This window comes from Chlamydotis macqueenii, chromosome 3 (genome assembly GCF_036417535.1).
Source record: "Chlamydotis macqueenii isolate bChlMac1 chromosome 3, bChlMac1.mat, whole genome shotgun sequence".
In the NCBI taxonomy this organism is placed as follows: Eukaryota; Metazoa; Chordata; class Aves; order Otidiformes; family Otididae; genus Chlamydotis; species Chlamydotis macqueenii.
The window spans coordinates 107,973,150-107,985,592 of NC_141558.1; the positions used below are offsets into that span (position 1 = coordinate 107,973,150).

General features: G+C 50.7%; 1 protein-coding gene and 1 long non-coding RNA gene across 2 annotated transcripts in view; one reads left to right on the forward strand and one right to left on the reverse strand.

The window, feature by feature from the left end:
• Window positions 1-6,526: 6,526 nt before the first annotated feature.
• LOC147601395 (uncharacterized) lies at window positions 6,527-10,603 on the reverse strand. Its single transcript, XR_015258174.1, has 3 exons — window positions 10,516-10,603; window positions 8,915-9,128; window positions 6,527-6,977 (listed from the first exon to the last, which is right to left on the reverse strand). It is a non-coding gene; the product is annotated as an uncharacterized LOC147601395 (long non-coding RNA).
• The window catches only part of AKAP12 (A-kinase anchoring protein 12), a 28,600-nt gene continuing 25,927 nt past the window's right edge, over window positions 9,771-12,443 (forward strand). The window contains exon 1 of the mRNA XM_086745073.1: window positions 9,771-9,993. Within this exon, the coding sequence (XP_086601199.1) occupies window positions 9,874-9,993 (120 nt within the window). The 5' untranslated portion in view covers window positions 9,771-9,873. The remainder of the gene's footprint in view (window positions 9,994-12,443) is intronic.

Genomic DNA, 12,443 nt, shown 5'->3' on the forward strand with positions numbered 1-12,443 from the left:
ACCTTCAAAGGTCATCTAGTCCAACCCCCCCTGCAAGGAGTAGGGACATCTCCAACCAGATTAAGTTGCTCAGAGCCCCGTCCAATCTGGCCTTGAATGTTTCCGGGGATGGGGCATCCACCACCTCTCTGGGCAACCTGTGCCAGTGTTTCACCACCTCACTGGAAAAAATGTCTTCCTTATGTCTAACCTAAATCTACCCTCTTCTATTTTAAAACCAGTACCCCTCGCCCTATCACAACAGGCCCTGCTAAAGAATTTCTCCCTGTCTTTCTTATAAGTCCCCTTTAGGTACTGCAAGAGTATCTTCACCTTGTCTAGTCTTGTAGCCAGAGTCAGGCCAGGTAAAGAGGGACTAACTTCTGTCCCCACCACCACACATGGGCAGGCGCTGAGCGACAAGTCAGCCCACCAACCTGATGAAGGGCTACAGGCACACAGGACAACGGATTTCAGCAGGAAAGTGCTCATTGATAGGACAACATCAGCATCAGCATAGGTTCAACCTCTTGTGATTATTTTGCATTCATTTTTCAAACCAAGCACTATATTTCTGAGTAATTCTGCTTCCTTTCCCCTCATTGCTTTATCCTCATTGCTACCTCTGGGCTCCAACTGATTTTTTTTTGCCTCCCTCCTACCTGCCCTTTGCTTCCTCTGTTTTTGGAGTCCTTCACCACCATCCCTACTTCTCTGCTGATTTCTGCCATTCCCCACTTCTTTGCCTCTCTCTCCTCCTTGCTTTCTCTTCAGCTTCTCCTCCATTTCCCCTTCCTTGTTTATTTGTGAGATGTGCAAAAGTTGATTTCCAGCTGAGTGAGGCATCCCACATAGGGAAAGTAAATCAGGGAAACATTTCTTTCTAATTATCCTGCGTAGCTGCCCTTACTGCTGTAGACTATCACTATGGCAGAGAAAAAAAAAGGGGTGCAAGTTCAGGCTGTGACATGCAAAATAACACAAGGGAAGTCAAGTGGCCAAGTGGAAAACCCTGGTTCACGTTGTTCATCTTCTTCAGGGCTTTGTGGTCACCTGCTGGCTAGCACAGTCTCAAATCCTCTTACATTGCCAGTCTGAAATAAAGACTTTTATCAAATTGTCTCCCTTTTGCTTTCACATTGTGTTTCCTCAGCATTTAGATCTGTACTGGGAAAAAAAAAAACAACAAACCCTAGCTGTTCTGCATTCTGGCATCCGATTACTAATTCTGGTGGAGCGAGACATTTTTGTAAACACGGCTGGACTATGGGTGTTGTGCTTTGATCAGGCTCCTTCATGACCTCTGGCATGCCACTCATCCTATGCACCTCGGTCTCATCACATCAGGATTTTCAGACTTTCCTTTCTTACTTTTTATTTGAAGGAACTGGAATTTTAAAAGACAAAGCAGGGGAATACAGTATTGTCATTTTTATCCTTTGCCTGCCCCTCTGTTTTTCCTGCTGCCTAGCTTCCATGCAGCTGTTGAACATTTAAGAAAAACATGTCTCCCACTGAGCAAGTTCCCCACAAATGTGAATTGAGCTTCAGGCAAGAGGAAATGTGAGTCCTGAGGTCACTCCTGAAATCAAGCCCTCGCCTGGATGCACATAATTCTGCTGTTGTGTTTTAAGGGTGATTTAGAAAAAAAATACTATATATTTCCCACAAACAGTACAAAAAAAAAAACGCAGGCTGGTGATCATGAGATGCTCATATGATCTTTCAAACCTCGCTGTGTTTTTCTGATATTTTCAGGCGTGCTTGTCGAGCCTGCTGCTCGGATCCAAAGAGTGAGGGGGAGGATCTGGGATTACAGAGAGAAGATGACCCTGGGCTGGTGCCCGTCGGAGTTAATACTGGGAGGCCCCCGTGCGCTCCATGCTGCTGGTTGGAGAAGACCAAACTTTTCTTTCCACTTAAAAGATGCGGGAGCTACGCCCCCCTGTTCACCGGGGAGTAGTATTTCTGTCAGATATGAAAGCAGCTTCTAATCTGCTCTGACCTTGGTGAGAAATTCAAGTCCAAATGTAGTAACATGCAGGCTGACAGGTCAGCCTGAAGAATTTGAAGTGGGGGAGGCTTCCTTGCCTTCTTTCTTTCGGTCTTTCTCTCCTTCTTTCACTTGAAATCTTGTCAAGGATCGCTCCAAGTGCAGGAGCAGCCTGGCCAGCTGTGTCGTTGTCCCTGCCGTCAGGGAGAACGTTTACTGACTGGACCAGCTATGTGCTGCCATCCTTGTAAAATGCTTAAAGGTGGAGCCTCATTGAGAAAAGCATTTTACCTTTTCATGTGTTAAAACCGCTAAAGTTGATCTAAATTTTACATCTGTAGGTGATGCTTTACAGAAAGCCCTCTGTCTCCACCCCAGAGGCTCTCTATTTTTTGTTTTCCAAGACTACTACACAGACCCACACAAAGGTTGTGGCTAGGTCTCACCACCGCTGAGGGTTTCCGCCCGTCAGGTGTGTTTGTGCCCTCTTCTACAATGACCAACGCAAAACCTGGTCCACAGAAATGATCTACACTTGCTCCACTTCTCGCTTCCTTCCCACACCGGTAATCTTGTTTATGCACCTTGACAACAAAAGGGCTAAAAATGCTTTGAGCTTGAGTCCCCATTCGGGAATTATTTAGAAGTCTGGAAGAGGATGGTTATCTTTCTGGCTATCTTTCTTCTGGTTATTTTTCTGGAAGTGAGCTTATTTTTGATCATGCTGACAGAAGGTTAAATGTTTCTGGTTAGAAGTTTGGGTGCTGCTTTGTACTTTGTCAGGCGACCAGCCTAAAATTTCTATGGATTGGTCATGACAAAAAGTGTAAATTATGAATGTCTAAGGCCTATTTACTGTTTGTATTACTGCAGAAAGGGGCACGTCGAGTCACATGCAGACCCCCTCTACATTCGATGTTACATCGGGCAGAACAAAAGCGCGTTCCTCGCATCGGAGAATTTACAGTCTCATTACAAAGCAGCGGAAACAGCAGATCTCACGGCTTCCCCCAATTCAGTGGCCACGTGCACCAGTCCAGGAAAGGGAGGAGGCATCGCCAACCGAGGACCAACCTGATGGCTCTGCGTCCCTGGTGTGGGGGCTTCACCAGCGAAACCCGGACACTGATGGGGACACGGGACCCCTCTGCCTCCATATTCCGCCCCCCACCAACCCGGGGCTGATGTAAACCATGCAGGTGGGGGGTGGGGGCACAGGGGTGACTCTCAGAGGTGAAACCTGATGTGCCTGCGATAGATACAGACAGGCCAATGGAGGGGTGCAGGGGAAATAAGGCAAAAATATTGCTGAGTAATCAGTAACTGGAGCTCAGCCACATCACTACCAAACTGCTGTCCCATTTTCTGTAGATGACAGGCCAAAGGCATGATTTAATGAAGGTTTTGAAGGATGTTGCCTCCAAGCACCACGAGCAGCACAAGGTAGAGCACAGAGGCTCCTGTTCAAAAATCTCAAAAGCAAATGAAGGAGGTGGGTAGCTGCAACCGTCATCAATACTGAAAGACAGAGGATAAATACAGTGGGATTAGAGGAGGAAGGCAAAGACAAGTAAATTGTGCTTGATGGAGAGCCAGAGGGATACTGCAAAGAGACAGGTCAAGGGAACAGGCTAGGGAAATTATCCTTGCAGCATCGTTCTGGGTGGGCAGCAGAGCAGGACAGAGCTTGCTCAGGCCAGAGGAAGAACGTGATAGTACTAAGATACGATCCTGGTGGTCTCTGTGTTTCCTTTCAAATTCATTTTCCTGCTCTCTTTGCCAGTGTTCTGATTCAGAAAACATTTTGCTGTTTCCTACCCGCAGCTGTAGAGGTTTCCCAGATTGTTGGACCCTGCTCAGGGAGCACATCAAGGGAGGAAGGATTACATGGCCTACACAGCTTCCACACTGCAAGTGTCTCCTGGCTCTGCCAGGAGCCACTAAACATTATGAGAAACTGCCAGGGGGGCAGGTAGTCTGGATGGGGGTCCTGAGGGGGGAGGCGGCTGTCTGGGTGGTGGGCAGAGCTGAGCGCCTGTCAGGGTGGCGGTGGTGGTCTCCCCTTCAGGAGGTACAGCCTGCTCATGGCACCAAGCCTTCAGGGGGGGAGACGGGGATACACAGGCTCAGCAGAGACTGCTGGCATAGCTGGCAAAGGGCAGGCATCTTAGGGTGACACCTGAGCTTGTGGAGAATGGAGGTCCCTCAGCAGCAGAGGCTGCCAGCCATGAGGGAAGGTAGTTTTCTTCACCTACGGATGTGCACGTACGGGGCAGGCCCTGGCAATAGGCGAGAAGGAACAAAAACTCGCTTGAACAAAGCCCCGAGCAACCTCATCTGAGGTTGAAGCTGGCCCTGTTTTGAGCAAGAGTCTGGACCAGACGACCTCCGGAGGTCCCCTCCAACATAAATTATTCTCTGATTCACCACTCTAGATTCAAATTTAATTTTCAGAGAGCTGTCCCAGCACCTGCTGGCTCAGAAGCCTGGTTCTTGATAAGATCAACAGTGCCCAGACATTTCTAGTCAGTGCTCCCAAGTGTCCCAAGCCACAGGGATTTCCTCCTGAAGACAAAAGAGCCTGACTCACCTGCTGCTGGGACAATGGGGCAATGGCATTACAGGGACCTTCTGTGCCTCTTTATCTCTCTTCTCTGGGCATTCCCTCCTCGACAAGGAATTTCCTCAGAGCACTGCCTGAAAGGCTTTTTGGGTGAGACGCATTTATCAGTGCAGCAGATAAAACACTGCAGCAGAGGTCACATTCTTCCGTCTTTGCTAAGCTTGCCTGTAAGCTGGTGTCCACACTGGTGATCTACTGTCCTTGCACCTGCACCTGCACGCCACGTTATTTATTCACCTGTTGCACTGCATGACTACCAAACTAATAACATTAAACTGAGCTACAGCCTGGGTGTAGCTTTCCCCTCCTTAGCAGGAAAGCAGACCAGTCGGCATCGCAGGGGAATGATGAAACTGAGTCCTTTGAGATTCTTCCTCCTCTGAAAGGAAAAGTCATACAGCATACTTCTTTTTTTCTTCTTTATAAAGCTTTTTTTTTTTTTTTTCCCTGAAGAAAAGATTTTCAGCCACTGTCTCTTTTAAGCTTGAAGATCAAACCATTGCCTCTTGGAAATGCCAATATTTTGATAGGGACAGATCAGAGGCTGTCCAGAACCAGAGCTCTTACAGGGCTGAGACAGCATCACTCGGGCAGTGACTGAGCCCTGTCGTGCATCTCTCCAGCCAGACTCCCAACGGGATGGGCCTTGGCCATCTCTTGCCCTGCCCCCTGCCCCCTGCCCCTGTGAGGAACTGCCCTTGGGCTGATGATGACAGTTGGACTGCTGAAGCTTCACATATTGGTCCAACACCTCCTGGAAAGAGCTGGGTAAGTGAGGAACTGGTGAGGAGACAAACTGTGCCACAGGCGGGGCCTGCCTCTCCTGAAACAGCTCCGGGATGCCCAGCAGTGGTCCCTGGGTCCTGCAGTGATGTGTGCAGCTACGGACTGGGTGACACACTTGCTATTCAAATGTACGGCCTTTACTGAAATAGTGGCCAAATTCAAGACCGAAAGTCAATTTCTGCTACTAACATTACTTTTCAAACAGCACAGATGTGTGTCTTTATCCATGAGTACGTCTCTTCTGATCCAGCTCACCTCTGCGATGTGAACGCATTAGATTTCAAGGTTCTGTTTGTTTTGTTTACCAGTCTGATTTTTCTGGGGTATGTTAGCTCCTGAGAAGTACAGAAAGGGTTTTCTCCCAGCTATATTTGCAAAATTTATTCCTTTCTTGTTTCTTCTTCCTATGGCCCTATCAATGCTGCTTGCAAGCAAGCTATTTTTACATGGCTATTTTTGTCATTTTCTTCCTTTTACACTCGTCAGTATTTTGTTAGGCTGATACATATCAGCTCCTTAGGCATATGCATTTATTTCTAACCATGTCTTGGGATTTCCTATCACCACTGCACAAAAGAGGGGGGGGAAAGGCTGAAGATAGCCGGCAAATACAGCTGAGGTGAAGTCAGAGCACTATACTCTCTACCCAGACCTAAGGTATGTTCTCGAGAGCTTCCCATTTCGAGAACACTTACATGATATGTTTCCACTTAGCTTTTGTGCCAAAAATATCCCAGCGTGGCTCCACCGCTGATAAAAGCAGGAGGAGTGTTCGTGTAAACAGGGATCCAGGCAGCCACCGGTGCTCCCAGTTGCCGTCCTGCACAAACCTGCGAACAGCCAGCCTCCATCAGATACGGGGAGCCCCCGGCACGCAGGCTGGGCAGGTGGCCCCGTTCCCCATCGCAGATGCTGGGGAACAGCCCTGCCATCCCCACCTCGATGCCAACTCCCCAGCCACCCCGCTGCTCCTCAGGCACAGACAGAGCGGGTGGCAGCAGCGAAGCTCGTGGTCACTTGCAGGGACCAACAGAGTCAAGGCTGCAAGGAGTGAATAGGGAAAATCATGCATGGGGCAAAAGACGGCAGGAAAATCATGAATGGGGCAAAAGACGGCAGGAAAATCATTCACCAAGACAGGCTGAGACAGGTAGTTCCTCTCTTCTTTACAAAGGCATCAGAACCAGCGACATCAATTACAAATGCTTTTGTAAAAGTAGTAGTTTTAAAAAGTGAGTAAATTAAGCCTTGTCCTTGTCCAGACTCGGCATTTTAAATCTCATTATGAAAGTTATCCGGGAGGTTTAAAGTGGTCATACGCAAGCTGCAATGCTAAAAGATTGTCCTGCCATTCAGAAGGTCTGTGCTTGGACCTCTTAAGTAGGAGTTTCCTCAAAGATGTTTCACTGGAAATAGGTCCAAATAACATGCCAGTAGCATTTTCATTATTATCTTTTTGGCTTCCTTCATTTCATCCTAAAAAGTGTGCATGCATGCCTCTGTCAGTAGCTCAAATACTCTTGCCTCAGCGCCAATGCTTGGTGACTTCAGAAGAGGATCATCTGAAGCCTCTGTGACTCCACTTCACTGGAAAGGCTGTCAAGAGAAACAGACTTTGTGCCCGAAAAACACTTTGATATAGCACGAGGCAGTTGTGGTGTTCAGGGCAAAGGTCTGGAAAACGATGTCTCCAACACAGGCAGAAGATAGAGAAACACAGATGGACACGTGCCAGAGTCAGACCTGTCATTCATCGCGATTCCTTCTGCACAGGCAGGGTACGGAGCATCACAAGAGGCTGAAAGGGAGCAGAGATGCTGGTTATCGCTCTTAGAGTCCCTATGCTGTATTTACTCCAGAAAAGAAAACAAAAGCAAATAAAGAAATGCAACTGGAAAGGAGACGGAAGCTGTGCCCATCCTAGGAATAAACATGGCTGGGACGCAGCCCACAGCTGCCTGCGCCAGAGGTTTGCAGAGATGCACTGGCTGGGAGAGGGGAGAAGCTGGGCGTGTACACACAAGCCATGCTGCACCGCTCGACCTGAAAACCAGAGAGCAGTCGCCAGCACGTTTTATTTCACCACAGAGACGCAGCCGGAGAGTTCCAGCAGAAAGGAAGAAATCTGCATTCGGAAAACGACCAGCAGCTGTGCTCCAGGACCGTGGGGCACAGAGCAGGCGGTGCTGGGCGTGAGCAAGAGGAGTAAAGAGCAATTTTAGATGAGAGGAAGGAGGCTGCGTTCTAGCTGCTTGCAAAGAAAGCATTTTGTGGTCAATGAGAAGCGAAGAGACATGATACAGCACAGACCTTGAATTACATCACTTTTCCCTTCTTGAGGAACTCCCTGGCACATCCTGCCCGCTGCACGTGCGGTGCCCAGCTTGCTCCATGTGCCCCTGAGCCCCATGGTTGGCCCTCCCCTCACCAAAACCCAGGAGACCCCTGTGCCTGTACCTGGGGGCTGTGGCTGAAGGGGAGCCCAAGACGGCCCTGCAGCAGGCGGGCCGCCCTCAGGAAAGCAGCAGCTGAAGGCAAATTTGGAGGGGAACGGAGGTGGTGCCAGCTCTTCCTCCACCAGAGAAGTGGGCATCAAAGGATGGTGGCCAACAAAGGCTGGGAGAGGGCTCCTGGCTTCCTTGTTATGGGTACTGGCTGATGGACCATCCAGGAGCATTAGGTGCCTATGGGGAAGTTCTTCTACAGAGACTCAGTCAGACATTATGGAAAGCTTAGGCCTGTAGATCTTCTCTCTGGAGCCGCTGGGCACCTCCATCACTCCGTGTCTCTGGCCCCAAAGGCTGCTAAGGGGCCAGCGTGTACCAGATATCGCTCTTGCAGCGAGGCCTGGGGCGCTTTGCTCTTTGGCGTGCAGCTCCCCAGCACCTCCGGCCTGGCAAAGCTTAGGGTTAACCACCACTTTCTGTAGGTTTTGTTTCCACCTCCCTGAACCAGGGGACCACGTAGCTTGATTTTCACTCCCTTCTTCCTTTTTCCACTCTCCCGTGAAACAAATGCCCCAACACTAGGAAAACTGTTGGGCAGATAAGCGATTTTAGGACAATGTGCTCCTGCTGTGATACACATGCACCTATATAAGAAAAAAGGCCAAACTGAAAACGAGCCAGACTAAGAAGAAAGGGGGGAGATGTTGATTCCATCTGCGCAATCCATGACAGTTTTTTTTCTGCTGGACGCCAGCGGCTCTGGTAGGTTCTCACATCAGTGAAAGGGAGCTGCTAGGGGCTTTTCCAGTCACTGACTTGGTCTGTCTTGATTATCAGGGGAAAAAACTGAGCAGTGTCTGGAGATGAGGTGATTTCTAGAACAGACCTTTAAGAGAACACTTTTTTTTTTTTTCTGAAGGAACCAGCGTTTTGGTGGGTGAAGCTGGTTTAAACGTTCTAAAGGAAATGGTAGACAGTTCCATAGTATGTACTGTGAACTCTTCAGATCATAGCCGGTTTAACAACGAAATCCATAGAGGATGGATCGATTTACATGTTTAGAAAAAAAAAACATTTTATACTTACGGTGAAGAACAGCGAATGGATCCATTTGCCACCCATTTGGCACATTGTGGTTGGTGTATTTTAACAAACGTACCATTTCCCTGCTGATACTTTGGGAAGAGTGTGCCTAGGCACGTGCTTTTGTGGCATGGAAAAAGAAGCTTTATGTGTTGATTGTGTTCTTTGTTTGCTTGTGCCATGTAATCTGGTAGGAATTAATGGAAGGGAACCTGCCCTGCGTGACAAAAAAAAAAAAAAAAAAAAAAAGCGTTTTGGTTTTTTTTTCCCTCCGAAGTTGCCTGAGACACAGGACCCTACTTCTCCGCATCAGCCGCAATCCGGCCGTCCCCGCCGCCAGGCCCAGCTGGGCTGAGCTCTGCCAGCCCACGGCGCTGAGGGCCTGGGGCCCCGCAGCCGAGCCCGGGGCTCAGGAGCCGGCGGAAGACCCGCGGGGCGGGGGGTGCGGGACAGCGAGGCCAGGGCGGGCCGGAGCCCCCACCTCCCGGGGGTGCTGACGGCGCGGCGCGGCTCGTCCCGGCCCCGGGGAGGGGGCCGAAGCGCTGAGTCAGCGCCGCGGTGCCGCCCGGAGGGCCGGGGGCTGACACCCCCCCCGCCTCACCCCGGCGGTGCCCGGGAGGGGAGCGGCCCGCGGGGCGGGGGCGGCAGCGGCGGGCAGGGCGCTGCCCCCCTTGGCCGCTCCTTATCAGCCCGGTTTGATGCTGCAAGGCGTGTCCGGGGCTCTGCTCATGTGATGGAGCAAGAGGCAGGCGGGCGGGGGGACCAGGGGAGGAGGAGGTGGTGATTTTCCTCGCTGGCTCTTGCTCGCTCTCTTTCTTTCTTTTTTTTTTTTCTTTTTTTTTTTTTTTTTTCCTTCCTCCCCTCCTCTCGCTCCCTAAAGGAGTTTGCGGAGAGCCGGGCTCCTTCATTCCCGGCTGCGCCGCTGCCGCCGCCCTCCGCCAGCGGCTCCGCGGGGCAGCGCCATGGGCGTCGGCAGCTCCGCCGAACCGCCCGCCTCGCAGGACGGGGACGGGGCCGCCGCCGGGCCCCCCAGCACCCCACCGGAGCCGCTACCGGCAGAAGACGCGGCGGAGCCCGCCAAGGTAAGGCAAGGGGCGGCGGGGAACCGGAGGCGGGGGGGAACGTGGGGCGGCGGCTCCCGCCGGGGCCCGGGGAAACTTTCCCGCCGCGGCGGCGGGCACCTGCCGCGGGCACCCTTCGGGCCGGGCGGGGAGCCGGGGCGCGGCGGCGGCCGCTGCTGCGGGGCCGGGACTGCGCCACGGCCAGCGCCGCAGTCATAAAACTCCCGCCAGTGGCGGCGGCGGCGGGGCGGGGGGCGAGGGCGAGCCGCGGGGCCGCCGCCGCTTTTGTGTGCGGCTGTGGGCGGGGGGAGAGGGGCCGTACCCACCCGCGGCGGGGTCTGCGCCAAGAAACCTGCTGACTGCGGTCCTGCAGCCGGCTCCCCCCGCCCCACACCGCAGCCTCCACCACCCTCTCCCCTCCCGGGGCTGCAGGTGGGGGGTGCGGCCCCTTCTGCGGTTTTCTCAGCCGGGCCACAGCCTCCGTGTCCCCAACCCCACCCCACACCCCCCCCACCCCCCACCTCGTACAGCCCCCGGGCTCACCTGAGCCGCAGCCCCCGCCCCGCCGTCGCTGCGGCGGGCGGGGAAGGGGGCGGTGTGTCCGCAGCGTGGGCAGTGGCGATGGGTTCCGTGCTCCCCGCCGCCCTACCGCATGGTGGGGCGGGGGGGGAACGGGGGGTGACCCCCTGACTCTCGGCCGGCGGAGGAGCTCTAGGTACGTGTTATTTTTAATAAAGGCGTTGAAGAATTGAAAGAAATTCTTTTAAGACATGCCTGGCGTTTAAAAATAGATTATGAATGAAGCCATTTATCCCCCTGGAATAGGCGCGTTCGGGGGATTCTGGGACTGAAAGGGAGGTTATGTGCGTCGAGGTGTTTACACAGCGTTGCTTTGGGGCGAGGCCTTCGTTTGTCAGCAGAGCAAGAACTCTGCGTTATATCGAGACCCCCTTCTTCGGGCTCTTCGGAGCCCGGCTCCACAGAGCAGGGTTACTCAGAAGTTTCTGTAGCCGGTTGTGTGGGTGTGTTAAGAGCTTGAGAACGGGGTTGCGACTGTGTTTCTTTGACCTTGTGGCTCAGATTTAACTTTCAAGTTGAATTTCCCAGCGTTCCTGGCTGCCGCTAGACCGCCTTGTGCGTGTTTTGACAGATCTGAAAACCGCATTGAGAAGGAACTTCAAATTAACTGAGATTTATTTCATTTTTAACCAAATAAGCGTTAGGGATTGGCGTCGGTTAACAAAATATTTAGCAGTTGCATCGGGCAATTTTGGAATTCAGGTGCTGAAACTTAGACACCAGTGAATTTACAGAGGGCAAGCGTTCGGCTACTGTGATGGTTTAACAACGAAGATAACGTCAGTTTAAAGAAGGGGCATGACATTCATAGCCATGCTTATGCAGTTATGGGAACTGAGATCCCCCAAAGAAGAGAATACCGTTGATGCTCTTCTCAAATACAGCTTATTATTCTTATTAATGATACTGTGGTTTGTGTTTTCCGCTCTTTAGGAAAATGTTTTCGAATGGGTTTTTATCTTGTTATTTAAATAGGTCTGTTTAAAGGTGAGGAAGTTCTTCTAGCATTTCACTGCTGTGAGAAGTTGCATTATTGCTGTTCTTCTAAAGCAACTGGTTTTGCCTTCCATTACATAAAGTAAAAGGAAAAAGAAGTTTTAATGATTTTTTTTTTCAGTTTTTTTTTTTGTATCTCATTTACTGTGTTCTTACTACACTAAGGTAGTTTCATGCAAATTTGTGACACAGTTTTTCATCGTGCAGATTTGTGACACAATTTTTCATCGTCATTCCTTTCAGCCCTTTGAATTTGAAAATTACCAGATCCTGCAATGCCCCTGGAGAAATCTTGTCAAAGAACTAATTTGTTTGCAGAAGATACAATGGGGACATTTTGAAGGAGGTTTTTTGTTGGTTTTTTTTTTTTTTCCTTTAGTGCTTTCCAAATTAAAACACTTATCACAACCCCCTCTTTTAGAAGAAAAACTTTGAGAACTGACCTTAATGGAGTCCAACTTGAGTGAACCTTGGCAAGCTGATCACAAATAAATTATCTAGGCAACTAGTCTGATAGAGGTTATGAAATCTCACAGCAGTTGTGGCGTTTCTGTTACTTGAAATTCCTCTAAGTATTTTATCAAGTTTCTTTCATGTTGTAGTTGTGTTATATTTTGTACAAGATGACAGCCTCTTTGCCTTTTCCTCTAGAAAGGGCCAAATTCATAGTCTTTAAGCTGTTTTGTTAGTCACGTGTGACTCTTTGGTCAGATACCAGCTTTTGAGGTGTCCTAGTTGCACGAAGGGGAGCGCACGGCTCTGTGTTCCTCACTTCTGCAGCCGGGGAGATGTGAGAGACCCCGTGAAGCGCTTGGCCTTCAGCGTGAGGGATTTTCAGGAACCTTTGGGTGTTGGCTCGCAAGCACTGTGGGTTAAATGTGGGCTTGAGGCATTGG